Source organism: Pleurodeles waltl, chromosome 4_2 (genome assembly GCF_031143425.1).
Source record: "Pleurodeles waltl isolate 20211129_DDA chromosome 4_2, aPleWal1.hap1.20221129, whole genome shotgun sequence".
Classification (NCBI taxonomy): domain Eukaryota; kingdom Metazoa; phylum Chordata; class Amphibia; order Caudata; family Salamandridae; genus Pleurodeles; species Pleurodeles waltl.
The window spans coordinates 864,660,321-864,677,602 of NC_090443.1; the positions used below are offsets into that span (position 1 = coordinate 864,660,321).

Genomic DNA, 17,282 nt, shown 5'->3' on the forward strand with positions numbered 1-17,282 from the left:
GGGGAGATAACTGCTTACTAGTCTATGCACAGCATGTGTATCTGCAGCTACACATGCCATCGAACGGAAAATGTCACTTACCCAGTGTATATCTGTTCGGAGCATTAGTCGCTGCAGATTCACATGCGCCCACCCGCCTCCCCGGGAGCCTGTAGCCGTTTAGAAGTAGATCTTAAACATTTGTACATTTGTAAATATATTACTTAAAACTTTATTATGTACATACGCATTCACTCCATTGCATGGGCACTATTACTAGCATACACAACTCCTACCTCACCCTCTGCGGGCAAAACAATCTAAGATGGAGTCGACGCCCATTCGCAATGGAGTCGAAATGGGAGGAGTCCCTCGGTCTCGTGACTCGAAAAGACTTCTTAGAAGAAAAACAACTTGTAACACTCCGAGCCCAACACCAGATGGCGGGATGTGCACAGCGACTAATGCCACGAACAGATGTACACTGGGTAAGTGAAATTTTCCATTTGTTTGTTTTTAAACCTTGGGAACTTGCTAATGTGCACATACGCTGGTATATATTTTGCCCATTCACCATTGTGTACAAAATGCCATTTTCCTATGCCGTTCTTTTCTTGGGAACTTTCTTGTGGCTACCATAAAATTATGCTTATCTCAGATTCACATTTAATCTAGAAGACATAATAAACTGTAAAGCACCCATATTGATCAATGCGGATAGAATTTATACACCACGTTCACTCGGAGCAGGCAAGCCTACTGACGAAGGCAGCATGTTTCTATATTTTACAGTCTATGCAAATCATAAATATTCTTAATCGAGATACTTTATCTTATGATTACAGGATAGGCCTTTACTTTTATGCCACACAACATTCAGCCACTCAGAACCTCTGGTATATTGCTGGGAAACCACAACTACCATACTGGATATGGAGCTTTTTCATAGTAGTGTCCCACGCGCTGCCAGATGGTGCTGTGTGGTTCCATAACTCCTGATGGTACAGAATTGTATATCAGTGCCACCTCTGCGTGCTGATGTCAGTTACCCTTGTCTTCCCTTTCCACTCCCTCAGATGCTGAGTGTGAACAGTTGTTGGTTACAGTCTTCTGAATACTAACTTAGGACTTTTTTTAAATATTAGAAAAAGGTCATGCCATAGAACAGCGAGATGGGGGCAGTGAAGAAATTGTAGGTAGAGTATAAAGAAAAATGCACACCATGGCCTCTTTAAAGGTCTCGACCAGCTGCAACATCGCTGGTGGCCTAGGCAACTGGGGCGCATCAGGACCAACTGCAGAATCGGCTCCACAGTCAGGGATCAGGAGCAAGCTAGAGTGGCACCTTGATTGGCACACTTGCAACTTCTCTCTTTGGTAAAGCATGGCAGGATGGAGTTGAGTCCCACTTTGCTGTCTTACGTTACTTATTAGACTTTGACTTCAACTAAAGATGACTTTGCCCACGACTAGGACCTCTCACAAAAGTGGCCTTTTGAGTGGGATAGGGTCTGCGCTCTTGAGTTGGATCGAGAGCTGGACTTAATGAGGTCTAGGACATTTTCCTGTGTTCTACAATATATAGCACTGCTTCACATCCCAGATACCTTTCTCATGGGAGCACATTAGGCACACGACTTGGAGTGCTGCCCCGAGCCCAAATACCATGGACACACCTCATGTGGGTCCATAATTGGAATCTGCTTTTTTCAGCCATGGCATGGTTTGAAACCGGTAGTTTTTGGCTGGGACATTTCCCTCACACACTGGATTCCGTATTTGAGAGTAGTCGAAACACACATACAAGTGGGAGTTGAGCTCACATCAACGTTCGAAGGTGAAGAAGGAAAGAGGAGACATCGATGTGCAGGGAGGGTGCTTATATGTTGTGCGCGCGTTTGTGCGGAGTTTGCCTGTATATGTTATGCAATGTATGTGTTTGAAAGTGTGTAGTGATAGGTTGACATAGTGAAGCTTTAACACGGATTGCTTTTTTTTTTTTGTTGTTGAGAAAAATCTAAAATATTTGTTTGATATTTAGTTTATCCAGTATTATTTTAAAACAATGAAGGTATAATATTTATGTACTTATTGGTATCTGTTTTGCATAAATCATCTGTGTGCATTTAGAGCGCTGGTGACGGCAGAAGGCATGTGACTGAGTCAGTTTCGGGAACAATACAAATGCAGTATACAATTGTGTAAAAGGAAGTGAAAGAGTTTTCCTATGGATCAAAGGATTTTAGACTTCCTTATAGTGGGTTGATGAGGGGCTCATTTAATAAGTGCCTCTTAAGCACTGTTTTGAATTTACGGAGTGATGTTGCAAGCCTGATGTTAGGCAGGGAAATTGTTCCAGGCCCCTTGGTGAATAGGGCGAGACTTCTTGAGTTCTAGTATTCATTTTACTTGTCATGGTTTAGACATCTCTGTCATTACTTACTGCCTGTCAGGCCAGTAATGCCGGTGTGTGAGGTGGGGGGAGTTCATGCTCGGTTTTCAGTTTCTCTCCTTATTCAATCTCTGTCCTGCCAAGCTGGTTTAGAAGGCCTACACGACATCCACTACCATAGTAAGAATCAAATACTCGATGACAGGTCCTGGCCTTACTGTGTGTCACCACCTAGCTCTGTTCAAGTTTTTCCAAAGCAAGTAAACAAAATTAATGTACTGCCCTCTTTCATGTGTGTCACTGAACCTCTACTTCTAGAACTGCATGGAATGTGGCAGTTTCTTCTCTGTAGCTGTGACAGTCAAAAGACTTGTTGTGGAGTGCATACGTTTTTTTGTGGTAAACTAGAGAGCTGCCCAATAAGGCAAGATGGATTCAGGACTGAGCACATGACATTGGCTACAATTACTAGTGTGAGGATCCCCATCCCAACTATGGGACCACATCCCTCCATGCAAGAGGTAGAGGTTCCATAAACATGCACTTCTCAAGATGCCTTGGATAGAAATGTACCCAGTTGCAAGACTTTGGGTACCAGGTATCATACCACTTATTCAGACCTGATATGCTCATTACAGTCCTTGCTTTGCAAGAAGACAGAGTCACAGAAGGGTGGATGAGATTTTTCCCCTACAGGTGCAAAATCCCTTCAATCACAGGAGGAGGACCGCCACTGTCCACGGTCCAAATGCTTCTGTACCAGCGTTACGTGGGTCCAGTGCAGATGCACTAATCATGCTGAAAATATCCAAACCTCGCTAGTGCACTTTGTGATGAGAAACAATAAAGCATTGATACAGGATTCTCTACTAGGTCTCTTCTTAAGTGCCCCTACCTCTGTGTACCATATGAAGCGCAAGGCCAAGCACAGAGAAAGCTGCACAAAACAAGAGCATGCTATATTTCACTAGCATTGATACAGGTTGGGCTTAATTCCATATCAGTATCCAAGGTTGATTTTCAAATTCATTTACTGCTCAGCCCCTGAACCAATGTTTTTCACTAGTGTAGATTCCTGTACTAGTAGTGTTTAATGTGTACAACAGCAGTGAAAATTCACATTCGGCTTTGTATTGGTTCTTTTCTACCAGCTGCTCTGAAACATCTTTGAGTGGCTGATGAGGGTTCTTGGTCACAAGTTAATTCAGGATCAAACATGGCCAAAGAGCCAACTTGCTACTGAAACCTGCTGTGTCTGAATTTTATTTTAACGCCTTACCAAACATATTAAAACCAGTGTAAGGAAATTGGCTGTTTGCATGTTTACCTCCACTTTTTGCCCCCATTTGAACACTTTGTACTGGTGTAACGGCTTTGAAATGCCATGAGCTCTGTTAAACAGGTCTCAGTACATGTGTTCTGACCCTTAAAATGGTGTATATTTAATTGGCCTGTTCCCAATTGGCATAATCTAACTTGTATGTCCCCAGTATATAGTTCCAGCGGTACCCATGGCCTGTAAATTGTAGTGTCCGCCAGGCAGTGCAGCTTTTAATATGCCACCCTGAGTGGGACAAGGTAAACCAAGGCACCCACTGGAAGAGCTGCTTTTAACTTCTAACTAGGCTTTGCCATGTAAGATAATGGTAAATCCCACACCTCCCTTTTTAATGGCTGTAAGCCACCCCTAAGGCAGGCCTAATGAGTTGGGTGCTGTATGTTAAGAAGTGGAACATATACTTTTGCATGTTGCAGCAGTAAAAACCCTAAAACTTGTTTTCGGTGGAAAGACTAGTACAGTTAAAGGCTGATACCCCAGCCCTGCTAACTTCTGAATGGGACTACTAAAGTTGGTACCTTTTGGTATCAAAGAATCAGTAGATTAAATATAATTTAATAGGTACATCAAATTTAATGTCACGGATGAGCAAGGTGCAACTTTAGAAGTTACCATTTTAGTTTCTCATTCTTATTCCCAAGCTGTTCAAGTTCCATTTTAATATGAAAGGGTCACTTTCATGCTTCAGACAAAAGCTCTACCCAGTCCCACAATTCAGGCATTTATGTTATCTGGACAAACATGTTTAAGTCTTTAGTCCCTGTCTAATACATGAATGTTACAATCAACAGCTGAAAGGTGACCAGCCTAGTTACAGCATTGCACCCCGTGTGCCATAATTTGCGGTAACATGTTGAAATCTTCACATTATGCAGCAGATGATGGGTCCAGTGCAAGTGCCCAAATCCATAATAATGCAGAATCATATAATTCCAACAGCCCTGCTTTGTGAAACTACAAGTTGTTTAAAATTGAGATAGTTCTTTATCTGATAAAGTAGAATTGCATTTCAAGGATATGAAAATACCCTGATTGGCCTTTGTGGCACTCAGATCAAATTAAGAGTGCTTTGCACTGCCTGGAAAGTACTACAGAGATGTTTGTGTTTGGGCATTATGTTCTCAAGAGGCGCCATATCAATTATTGCACCAGTGCTGTGATGTTGAACCATTTGCCTGTTTTCATTTGTTCAATTTCGAGTTTCAGTAGCTCAATAAGAAAAGTTAAAAAAAGGTACTAATTCCTTTCAGAATACTTTTTGATGTTCACTGCTCACCTAAAATGTTTTATTTTTTACAAAGTTTGTTTTAAGTGTGTCATATTTTTGTGTTGTTGTGTTTGTTTTACTGTTCTGTGGGTATGAACAGCACGCCTAAGCTTGGCAAAGTTTTGGCAATACAATTACAACAGAAACTGACTGAGTAGTAGTTTGGAGTCAGTTTCATGAAGTATCCCGAAAGTACCTTATGTAGTAGGGACTGTCATTGTAGCTGCTCACATCAGCATATGCTGAAGCCATTCCTGTATGTAGATGTGTGTATTCCTGCTATTAAGTCTGAATATTCTACTGACCTCCATAAAAAAATATGTTGATGTCTGGAAACGTTTCAGATAATTTGGCTGTTGCCACATTGGCATTTTGCAATGTCAAGGGCCTCCCAAGTATTAAGTACACAAGACAAAAGAGAATCAAGGGAAGAGACGTTTTAAGAATTCTCATTTTTCCCTAAGACAAATCATATCCGCCATCGTTATGCCTTGTTCCAAAGATCAAACACAGGACCTCGTTGAGTAAATTGCAGAATTTCTTACCCCTTAAGTTGTGAAAGACTTACATATTTGGAATCGTGCAGCCAAAGCAACTTTGTTGCCGCAGAAGAATGCAGCTATGAATAACTTTGTCTTTCTGTACAGAAACCAAGATCTTTGAGAAAGGTAATATAATGCTAGTGATAGCTAAGCCAGTGATTTTTGATTAATACAACTCACGATAACAACGCCTATTAGTCTTCACAAACTTTAGAAGCTTTTAATGCGAGGCAGTATTCAAAAGGGAAGCGATCTTCAGCCCCAAATAGGCCTTCCAGAGACAAAACAACTTTAGGGTCATTCAACTTATGGTGGGCAGGCTGTTACACAGTTTTCTCCCTTTGCGTCAAGGACCATTGTTTGTAATGGCTGTCCCAGACATTGTAACAATGCAACCCAATGGCACAACCAGCAAAGGTTGCACGGGTGGAAACCCTGCAGTTCTGCCACCTCTAAATGGAATGGGGAAAATATAAAGTTGTAAGGCAGGACCTGTAGTGTTTTGTGGCAGGTGTCCTGCATCCACCAACCTCTAAATGAGTCCCTTTGTCTCAAACAAAATTCTGACGCTTATTCTGAGAGAGCTACAGTCAAAAATCCGTATGCCCACAATAAGAATGCAAAGCTTTTCTTAACGATCAGTGGGCAAACGCTAATTGTTTCCTCCTCTGAAGCAGAGCGCCCTTCCTCACCTAGAGCCAGTGAGAAGTGGAGAGAATATTGACACGTCTTGCTTTAAAACTTACCCAAGTCTCCTCTCCGTCATACCTACTCACTTTCCCCACACACAAATATCCAGATGATTAAGAAGCCTTTTTCAGGAGCCATCAATCTGGTTCCAAACCAGGGGAATGAACTGGGGTTTGACTCCAGGTACGTATTTGTCTCCAAAAAGTCTGGTAGCATCATAAGTATCCTAAATATGTAAACATCAAGAATATTCGGATCGTCCCTTTCATAAGACTATAGTTTCTAGTGGCTGTGCTCGATGTTGGCTTTGGAACGGCCCATGCAAGAACTGGAACAAACAATTGCATAATTCATGTCAAGTTTTGAGATGTCAGCATTTCACTTTGAAATATCCTTCACATCCTCAAACATTCGTGTGGTTCCTCTTGCCCATCTGAAAGTGGGAGATGTGTAGTTTCATCTAGCCCTTCATTGGGAACATCTGCAACAGCTGCAGTGCAAGAAGGTCCTCATTTAAACAAAGTTGTCAACTCACCCTTTCACGTTCACGTCACAAGTTAAATTATCTGAAATGTCAACTGTCTCAGGTAGTGGTCACACAAAGTCTTCTCAAAACAGCTGTAGAGGGCATTGCCATGGAGAGTCCAGCATTCCATAACAGATACATACGTTGTTTAATTTTGTTTTGTTTTTGGTCTGGTAGTGAATAGGAATTTGAGCTATTTTTTAATTATGTTAGGCAGGATCTGTTTTAGATTTGTTCTGAGTATTATTTCTCTTCTGTACCATGTAGCTTTACTTTGAAGATGAAGAAACAAGACATATGTACCAAGTGAACGCAGAGAGCACTCTTCTGCAAACCCTGCAACACAAGAGGTAGGTGGTTTGTACAGTCACGTATATATCAAAGGAATGTATTTGATAGGGTTGAGAATTTAACAGTGCACAGTCTCTTTACTTTGCAACACTGTGTGAAAGATCTGTCAGACAATGTATTAGTGTTCCCAGTGCTTCATCTGCTCAGCTTCCATTTAATAATCACATGTGTTAAATAAGTTAACTGATTTTTCTAGGACGTTCATTTACTTCAAGGGCTTCATGAAAGATTTAGACTGTGAAACTGTGGCTGACAGGCATGATGTTTAATTCCAAATCCTTCTCTATAACTCATCGGGGGCTAATTTTTCTTTTCATTATTCTCTTTGCATTCCTAGCCTCATGTTGATTCTTAACCATTATACATCCAACCTTGCTTTTTGGATACAAAACTATTTTGTGGTCTTCAGCTTGTGCTCATTTTTAGACCTATTCTTTAGCAGTATGGGTACACAAATAGCAAGAGTCGGGCTCCTGAATGTGTTTTTTGCAGGCAGATTTTATATGAGGACAAGCCTCTGTAAACGGGTAAACATAGGTTTCAACTGAAAATGAAACTTGCTAGACATATCTGGACTGCCCATTTGTCTGCGTGTTGCAACTCTACTTATTAAATAGCTTGCTCCGTGTTTATTAGATTAGAATTATTACATGCTGTCTTCCTGGTGTATCCTACTTCTCATCCACCATACATTCTAAATTGCATTATTTACCCATCTAGTACGTTGGAACTTCTTAATAGAGGCCGTAAAATTAGATGAGGATGTCAAACTTGCTACATAAATCAAGCCATACAAATCCACCTGAGAACTATGCAGTCCATCAAGATAGCCTTCCAAGTTCCCCCAGATTACATCTAAAAACTAATGTACGTCTGTCCATACCTAAGAAAGTAATCCTAAAACCCTAGCGGCATGCACTTGCTATAACATTCCATTCTGGAGAAACTGAAAGTACAACTTCATTACCTTTGTAACTAAATATTCTGTAATCCATCATATTCCTAAAAAGAAAATCCCAATAACTTCAGGATATGTGGAAAACCAAAATAAACTCTCCAACCATCAGTTGGGATGCAGAGCCTTAAGAGTGTTTCCTTATTAGCTTGAAAAAAGGCTACCTTGGCAACGGTATTGAGGTTACTTTGGTAACGTACAGGTCTTTGGTGTGGAATCATAATGAAAGGCTGTGATCACTGAGTCACATTTTTTAGGTCTCTGAAATCAAGCTGCCTTTGTGACTTGAACATATTCTTCCATATGTTCTATCATTTGGTTTTTCACCATAAAAGTTTTTTTTTTTTTTTGCTGGTAGTTTCATGTTGTTTCCTTGCTTTCACTAGCTATGTGCTTCTGTTAGATTCTTGCAAGATGCACACTTCTTAAAACAAGGTTTCTATAGCATGAACTAGATCTAGAAACTATACATACACTAGTACGAGCAAGAAGAGAAGTTTAGGGTACATAGTAAAAGATAAACCACTCTGTTTCCCTACATGTTTGCAGCACTATCATAATGTACTTTCTAAGTGAGTGGCTTGAAAAACAGAATTGCATCACAACCAGTGGCATTGCGTCGTAAGATGTGGAAGGGAATCATTGGGAGGAGAGATACCTATGTGTCTTTGGGCTCCCTAATGCTTTAGCAGTTTCTGGTGAAATCCATTGATATAAGCATTTTCACATATTGGGAAAAAGGGCATGTTAAGAGGTGAGGAGTTGCTTCCAATGTATTCTTCTTGCTAATCATGTGGTATTTAAGCCAATAGAAAGCTGGTATTAATCCTGAGGGGTAATGGCCAGCAGGGAAATTGAGTAGATGTGTAGCCATTCGGCTCGTCTTTTCCCCGCTAACCACAAACATGGTTCCAGCCCCAGCAGAGGTTCCTGAATCGATCCGAAGTGCCTGAACTAAGCAGAACAGACAACAGAGTAGTGTAGGAAAGTACCCTCTTTTTCCACCTCGTCAAATATTCCCCCTTGCATTCACAATCTTTCACAAGACCATCTTACTCTTTTGAAAGAAGAGATACAATCCGTTCTTCTCAAAGGTGCTATAGAGCCTGTTCCTCTCTCACGGCAAGGGTTAGTAGTATACGCCCTATACTTCCTTATACCAAAAAAAGATGGGTCACTAAGACCGAATCTACATCTCAGACCACTCAATCTATAAATCCTCTCAGAGTATTTTCATATGGTTACTCCAAGAAATCATTCCGCTATTACAGCAAGGCGACTTCATGACAGCTTTGGATCTGAAGGACGCATACTTTCACATTACCATTCAACCTGCATACTGCAAATACCTCAGATTTGTCATTACAGGGAAAATGTATCAATTCAAGGTTTTACCATTTGGTGTGTCCCTAGGGTCTTTCCAAAGTGCCTAGCGGTAGTCGCAGCATTCATCAGAAGACAACACATCCATGTCTTTGCCCACTCGGACGATTGGCTCATCAAAGCCAATACCATACAGCAATGTCAGCGTCACACTCAAACCAAAGTAGACCTTCTCCACACCCTGGGATTCACAATAATTTTTTCAAATCCCACCTCCAACCTTTACAGATACATCCCTATCTGGGGGCAGTTCTCAATGTCCAGTCAGCTTTGGCATATCCAAGCCCTGCTTGAATTCAAACTTTTCACATTTGTATTTCCAAACTACAAGAAAACCACACTTACACAGTGAGAACAGTAATGCAGTTACTAGGTATGATGGCGTCATGCATCGCCATTGTTGCCAATGCCAGACTACACATGCGTCCTTTACAGCAGTGTCTATCTCGTCAGTGGTCTCAGTGTCATCTCCAAGATCTAGAGTTGTTGGACCGCCAGATTCACCGCTTTCCGCAATGATGGAATCCCACCAACCTTTCCAAGGAGTGGCCCTTTCAGGACCCTGTGCCTCAGGTCACTCTGACTACGGATGAATCAAAGACATGTTGGGGAGCTCACCTCAACAACCTCACCATACAGGGTATATGGGATCCTATTCAACAAATTTCTCACATCAGTTACGTGGAGTTACAGGCAGTCTTTCTAGCACTCAAAGCCTTTTTACATGAACTCTCCCACAATGTGGTTCTCGTCCGTTCAGACAACATGACCGCCATATATTATCTGCAGAAACAGGGAAGGACACGGTCTTCTCAGCTGTCCCTTTTTGCTCAGACATTTGGAAATGGGTAATTTACCACTGCCTTCACTTACTGGCAGAGTATCTTCCAGGTATAGACAACCAGTTTGCAGACCTTCTCAGCAGGATGGCGCAGCAAGTCCACAAACATCACCAGTACTTTCATAGATGGGAAACACCACAAATAGACCTCTTCGCCACCACAAAATGCCAAAACTGTTCAGGGATATTTGCTTAAGCTTTTCCACCTCTCCCACTCATTCAGTTTCTAGTTCGGAAAATGAGACAAACATCACTCACCATGATCCTTGTAGCTCCCACATGGGCATGTCTAACTTGGTTCACAACACTGTTGGATCTCTCTGTAGTTCCTCACCAGAAACTCCCCAACAGACTGGACCTTCTCACTCGAAATTAAGGTCAAATCAGACATCCAGACCCCGAGACACTCAATCCTGTGATATTGCTCCTGAAGTCATATAGTTTGGTTATTTGAATCTCCCCATAGAATGTATGGAAATTCTAAAGGAGGCACATAAACCTACAACTAGACAGTGTTATGCTGTAAAATGGAAACGTTTTGTCTGCTATTGTAAACCTAAACACGTTGATCCACTTAAAGCCTCCGTTCAAGACATTGTTATCTGCTACATTTGCAAAACGCAAACTTAGCATATTCTTCTATTAGGCTTCATTTGGCAGCAGTAGATGGATACCTCCAAGATAGACAACATATCTATTTATTCAAGATTCCAGTTATCAAAGCTTTCATGGAAGGCCTCAAAAGAGTCATTTCACCCATGGTTCGCCCAGCCCCATCATGGAACCTTAATATTGTACTCAATAGACTTATGGGTCCACCTTTTGAGCCTATGCATGCCTGTCCTTTGCAATTTCTTTCATGGAAGGTAGGCGTTTTAGTAGCTATCACTTCTCTACGATGTGTAAGTGAAATACAGGCTCTCACTTTAGAAGAACCATTCTTCCAGGTACATAAAGATAGGACAGTCTTTAGGACAAACCCTAAGTTCCTTCCAAAAGTAGTTTCACCATTTTACATTAATCAATCAGTTGAGCTCCCCGCCTTTTTCCCACAACCTGACTCAGTTACAGAGAGAGCTCTTCACAGACTCGATGTTGAAAGGGTTCTTATGTATTACATTGATAGGACTAAACAGTTTAGGAAATCCAAATAACTTTTTGTAGCATTTTTCAGTCAATCATATCTTAAAGCCAAATGTCAGTTGTCTATTATTCCCAAAGCACATTCCACTGGAAAAAGGGTGCTTTTTTTGGCTTTTTTAGGTAACATTCCAATAGCGGACATTTGTAAAGCCACACTATTTGGTCTACACCACACACATTTAGTGAACCCTATTGTGTAGATGTTTCAGCACGCAACATGCTAATGTTGGTCAAGCAGTGCTCAGGACACTTTTTCAAGCAACTCCAAATCCCACAGGCTAGCCAACGGTTACTTGGAGGGGACTGCTTTACAGTCTATGCAAAGCATGTGTATCTACAGCCACACATGCCATTAAATGGAAATTGTACTTACCCAGTCGACATCTGTTCGTGGCATGTAGTGCTGTAGATACACATGCGCCCTCCCTCCTCCCTGGAAGCCCGTGGTGGTTGTAGTGGCATTGTTCTATACATATTGTATACATGTAAATCCAGTGCATGGACATCTATTTTCCTTACTCTCTATATATACTCCTTACCTCACCCGCCTGCGGGAAAATGATCTAACAAAGGACTCGATGCCCATGCGCAGTATCACCAAAAGGAGTCACTCAATCTTGTGACTCAAAAAAACTCTTTAAATTTTTTTTAAAAAACTTGGAATACTCCGGATCCAACACAAGATGGCAGACTTATGCAAACCATGTTAATCTACAGTACTACATGCCACGAACATTTGTCTACTGGGAAAGTTGGCACAGTTTGATGAATCATCACAAAATTGTCCCAAAAAAAACGTCCCTTGTGATTCTTGTTGCGCACAGAAAGTTTTTGGGAGATCCAGCAAGCGGAGGCTGAGAAAAGGGCGGGCGGAGTAAAGAAAAAGTTGTGTTTCCCATGGTAGTTCCCATTGAACCTTTAGGCACGACTACAGCCTGAACCACTAGATGGAATTACACCAGATTTGGCAGAAAGCTATCTTTTGGTATGCAGATTTCACTTATTTGGTGTAAATCCGTTTAGTAGTTCTTGAGATATGAAAGAGAAAATAAATTTGTATATCTAGGGCAGCAGATCCTTTGTGATGAATTTGCAAATAATGACAAACGTGCATGGAAATGCACAGCTCTGATTGGCTGCCAACACTTCAACCAGGAAGGGTTGGCAGCCATCTTGGAACTCTGCTTCAGCCGAGTCCCACAAAATGTTAAAAGAAAGGAAAAGGGGTCAGGGTAGAGTCACTCTGACTCCTTAGCTCTGGCGTTGGGGTCTCGAGGGACCCCCACCAGGGCAAAAGAAGCACTTAAAAAAAAAATAAAAAAAAATTACTGTGAATTTGCGACGTCATCACAAATTAGTGGTAAAAATAAAAAAAACAAGTGCAGTCTCCTGATTAAAGCCCCCAGGTGGGCCAGGTCCCAAGGCCATGTTAAAAATAAAGGAATGGAATGCATGGGGCCCCCGACCTGGGCTTATCTCTGCCCCGGGACTGCCACCTCCCCGGGGCTTAATTATTATTATATGTGGGAGGGCTGTGCGGCCCCCTGCAGCCCCGAGGAACGCCACCTGACCGGGGCCTGATGCTAATTGTATGCAGGGGGGCCTAGTGGCCCCTTCGCAGCACCGCCCTTGTCATGCACTGCTAATGACCCCACGAATTACGGCACTCACGACATCTTTGATAACATCATTGATAAAATCAATGTAATATTTACAGTAAAACTTTTGATGAAAAAATTCTGCATGGCGGGGGGGCGAGTTATAGTTACCTTAGGTCACAAGTTATAGTTACTTGAGGTAACTTTAACTATAACAGGTGAATGTCTATTGTTTTGTACGTTTAAAATGCGTGCCTAACTATAACATCCTTGTAACCTTTGGTTTTTTAAAGTGAATTTCTGTGTTTTTTGGCATGAAGGTGGAACTTTAATCAAAAAGCATGCTTTTGTTGGTTGGATTTAAATCTTTCCAGTAGTCTTTGACAAATTAGTATTTTAAAAAGTTGTTCATCTTGGGCACTAAAAGTGTTTACATTTTAGAAATATCTGGACCATTATTTTTCAGATTCACAACTCCAATTAAAAAAACGTTCATTGCATGTGATGTCTGTTATGGTTTCTATGCCTGTTGTGTGAGTTACTGATTGTACTTCCAATAATAACGTGCAAACTTTATTATTGTTTTCGTTTTAATTCATAGCCATAACCACACATCAAGCTTTTCCTAGGAAGTGCCCATTTTAAAAATCAATTAATAATTTTAGCAGCTTGATAGATTGCTGTTTTGGCTAAATTGCAGCCCAAGTAAATTGTATTTTAAAATGACATTAACAAAAGATATAGTGAGTCACAAGATCCTTCACAAACCATTTTAAATGGAAAAAAAGAAAATCCAGGCAATGTAGGTATAGAGGCTGCAGAAGACCGATTGGGAAAACTGGACCTTAACAAAAAAAACACTACCCCCGGTGCCCTGACAGTCACAGTTAGTTATGTTACTTATTACAAAGAAGGTAGGGTCCTGGCTAAATAACACAAAAGCACGCTCTTTATCCCATCGATGAGATGGAGGCTTGGTTGTGAATTTAATGAGTATTCCCCTGGAGGTAAACTGGAATTACAGTTATGTTTTTCTTCTCTTCTAGAGGATCTTCATTAATAGTCATAAGCACTAAATAGAATAATAGGCCCATCTAATAAAATCAGCAGAGGAAAGAACAAATGTTTTTGAACTATACCAAGAAATGTTTTGGTAAGAAACCCTGAACTACCAGAGTGTGAGACCTTGAGTCTATCTCAAGACAAAAATGCCTTTAAAATATGCAGACCGAGCTCCAAGTGGCAGATTTACAAATTTCTGAAATGCGTCATGTCTTATATAAGCAGTTGTATGAGCTTTGCCCCTGGTCGAGGGAGCTGTAGGCTGCCAGGAAGAACCGTGTAGTCATTTGGTAACAGACTGTTTCATTGTCACTATGCCTTTCTAACTGGACCATAATTTACAACAAATGTTCAGATTGTTTAAAATCTGTAGGGTTATCCATGTAGAACTTTAAAGTCTCAACATAAAGAGCGTGAAGAGATCTCTCTTTTGGAGAAGGTAGGTTTTGAAAAAAGGTTGGTAATAAAATGGTATGATTGACAAGAGAATCTGACAATACTTTGGGGTAAAACTTAGATGAGTCCTCATAAGCACTTTGTTCTTATGGAACACAGTGTGAAACTCATGGCAGCATAAGGCCTGAATTTCACCTCCTCTAAGCAGAGATAATGGCTACAAGCAAAGCAGCATTCCAAGTCAGATATTGTAAAGATGCATAATGTACTTGTTCAAAATGTAAACACAATATCTTAGTCAGGTTGTTAGGTGCCCAGGAAAAAGAACGTATTTTCATAAGTGGAAAAGCCTTCTGAAAACGCTCTAGAAAATCTTTACCTTAACTGCAGAGATGTGCAGCCAAGATCTTGCGAAATGGAGAAATTAGGGACGTACCGCCTCTCCCTGCCACCACATGTGGTGTAGATTGCTCTGAATAGATGAGGTAAAGAATCTCTGCACTTAAATGTGCAAAGTCCTAGTTGATAGACACCTTGCCTCCTTCAAAATGTCCAATCTTGGGGTTGATTAAAATGCCCATAATGGATGAGTTCAGGAACTGGGATGTTAAGTCCAATGACGGAAGGCTGGGATGCAGGATTTGGCTCTGGTCTGCACAGTAGCCTTCTTTGTCGTTGCGCCGGAAGTTTAAAAAGATCAGGAAACTGCCATTCTCATGGCCACTCTGGAGCTAGGAGGATCTTCCTCGTCTTGCAGTAGGGACAGCGGTGAAGTCTGGGCATTTTATTTGTGTTCTGCATCAACAAAAAGGTCTATCTGAGGGTAGCCTGCATAACGCCTTTGCAACACTTTGTCATGGAATAGTCACTTGTAATCTTTCTTCAGTAGTTCTGCTGAGTGAGTCTACTCCTACATTTTGAACACTTGGTAGACGTAGAGCTATAATCTGCAGATTTCTCACTACAAGCTGTTTCCAGCTCGACGGAGCTTCCAGAGACAGTGGTTTGATTTTTTTTATCCCTCCTTTTTTGTTTAAATAATATATTGTTTGCGGTACTGTCTGTTTGCACATGGAGGGAGTTTATTTTGAAAGCTAGCATAAAGGACTTTTGGCACACATAGAATGCTCTTAACTCTGTATAGTTGATGTGGTATGACATGTGTGTCCATTTGTCTACCCTGCACTTAAATTTGATCCATATAGGCACTCTTCCATGAGAGGGGTATATGTCATACTTATGCTAGGATCACTTAATAGGAGGATACTCTCTTCAGAGGATTCTTCCTTCACCAACATCAAGGGAATGAATGATATGCAGCCGGAGTAAGAACAGGTCTGTCTTTAAAGCTGCCAGAGTACTGCACACCTAGGCACTGCTTAAGAGTCCTTATGTGAAGTCTGACGTTAGCTACCAGGAAGCTGCAAGAGGCCTATGAACCCAGTAAAGGTAACACCTAGGTTGTAATCAGATTCGGTGTTATTAGAACATTGAAACACTTCAGATAATTAGATGATACTTTCCTCCGAAGGATGCAGTTTTGCAACAAAAGTGTCAAACAATGTGTCCAGATAATGAATGGATTGAACTGGGAATATGATTTTGTGTGATTGACTTGGAAGCAGAGTCTGTGAAGGATGGCTAGTTTCATCTGACATTAGTGCAGAGCTTTCAGTGATAACTGCCACTTACAGGGCAAGAACTAGGAGGAGTGAGATACCTTAAAGACGCAGTGCAAGTTTTCCAGCCTGTGGTCTGCAGCCACTCTGCCTGTATTTCCCCGTTTTCCTTTCTCGTTCTTTTTTAAAATGGTTTGTGAAAAATCATCCTACTCTCTTTTTGGTATGTTACTTTTAACGTACTATTGCCTTCTTTTTTAAAGAAAAAAAAACAAAAAACAATATCGCCTTTTATGAGCCTGCTAAAATCATTACTTAATTTTTTTAATGGCTGGTCTATTCTGCATGTGACAAATTAGTGCATATGACTAACAATGAGGATCTACTGGAGGAGGAATATTGCTGCAGATAGATACCTTGCTTTTGTAGCTGTATCCACTAAAGACGAGTGTCTGCTACTCCACAGTGGTACTTGAATAATGGTGCAATTTCAATCCTCTGTGTTTCTTTGTTTGTAACTGTTGAAATGAATAAAAAAAAAAAAAAAATAACATTTTCATTTTTTTCCAGGTATTTCGTCAAATCTGGAACACCGGCATTCATACTTTTTGTAAAACAGTCGTCTTTTTGTTTAAATTATTTATCGGACAAGAAAGTTCATCGGATTAAATGATAATGAAATAAACATCACCAGACTTTTAAAATAATATTTTAATGCAAATTTATCACGAGAACAGGTTTTTTACGATTTTTGGTACATGACTGTGCTGTGGCAGCAGCCGTTCCTCAAACGCTCAAAATGATGGGTTGTATACAACAGGTTGGCGAACATTTCAGTGAATGTGAAGGCTACAATGGAGAAGAGGAGCTCTCAGATGAGTGTGGGGTATCTGTTTTAACACCTTGTTCTAAGAAACTATAATATGACACTGACATTTGATGTACAGATTGCACTCCTGGAGTGCTTTTGGCATTTCTGCTTCTAAATAAGTAACATATATAATTAAACAAAAGAAAACCAAAACCTTGTATTGTAAAACAAATCATATAAGTTTGTACTGTACTGATAAGGCAGGAATAGCCCCATTGACTGTTTTATGAGTATTCATAGGTCTGTAGCTTAGAAATTCAAGGCAAAAAGATTAAAACGTGTGCATGTTAACACAAATTATGACAAGACCAAACATTAGAGCTAAAAT

At 40.7% G+C, this 17,282-nt stretch overlaps 1 protein-coding gene across 1 annotated transcript in view; it reads left to right on the forward strand.

Annotated features, from left to right (window-relative positions):
- TTC4 (tetratricopeptide repeat domain 4) overlaps positions 1–16,790 on the forward strand; it is a 170,017-nt gene extending 153,227 nt beyond the window's left edge. The window contains exons 9-10 of the mRNA XM_069232620.1: positions 7,003–7,085; positions 16,654–16,790. Coding sequence (XP_069088721.1) covers positions 7,003–7,085; positions 16,654–16,756 — 186 coding nt within the window. The 3' untranslated portion in view covers positions 16,757–16,790. The remainder of the gene's footprint in view (positions 1–7,002; positions 7,086–16,653) is intronic.
- Positions 16,791–17,282: the final 492 nt, after the last annotated feature.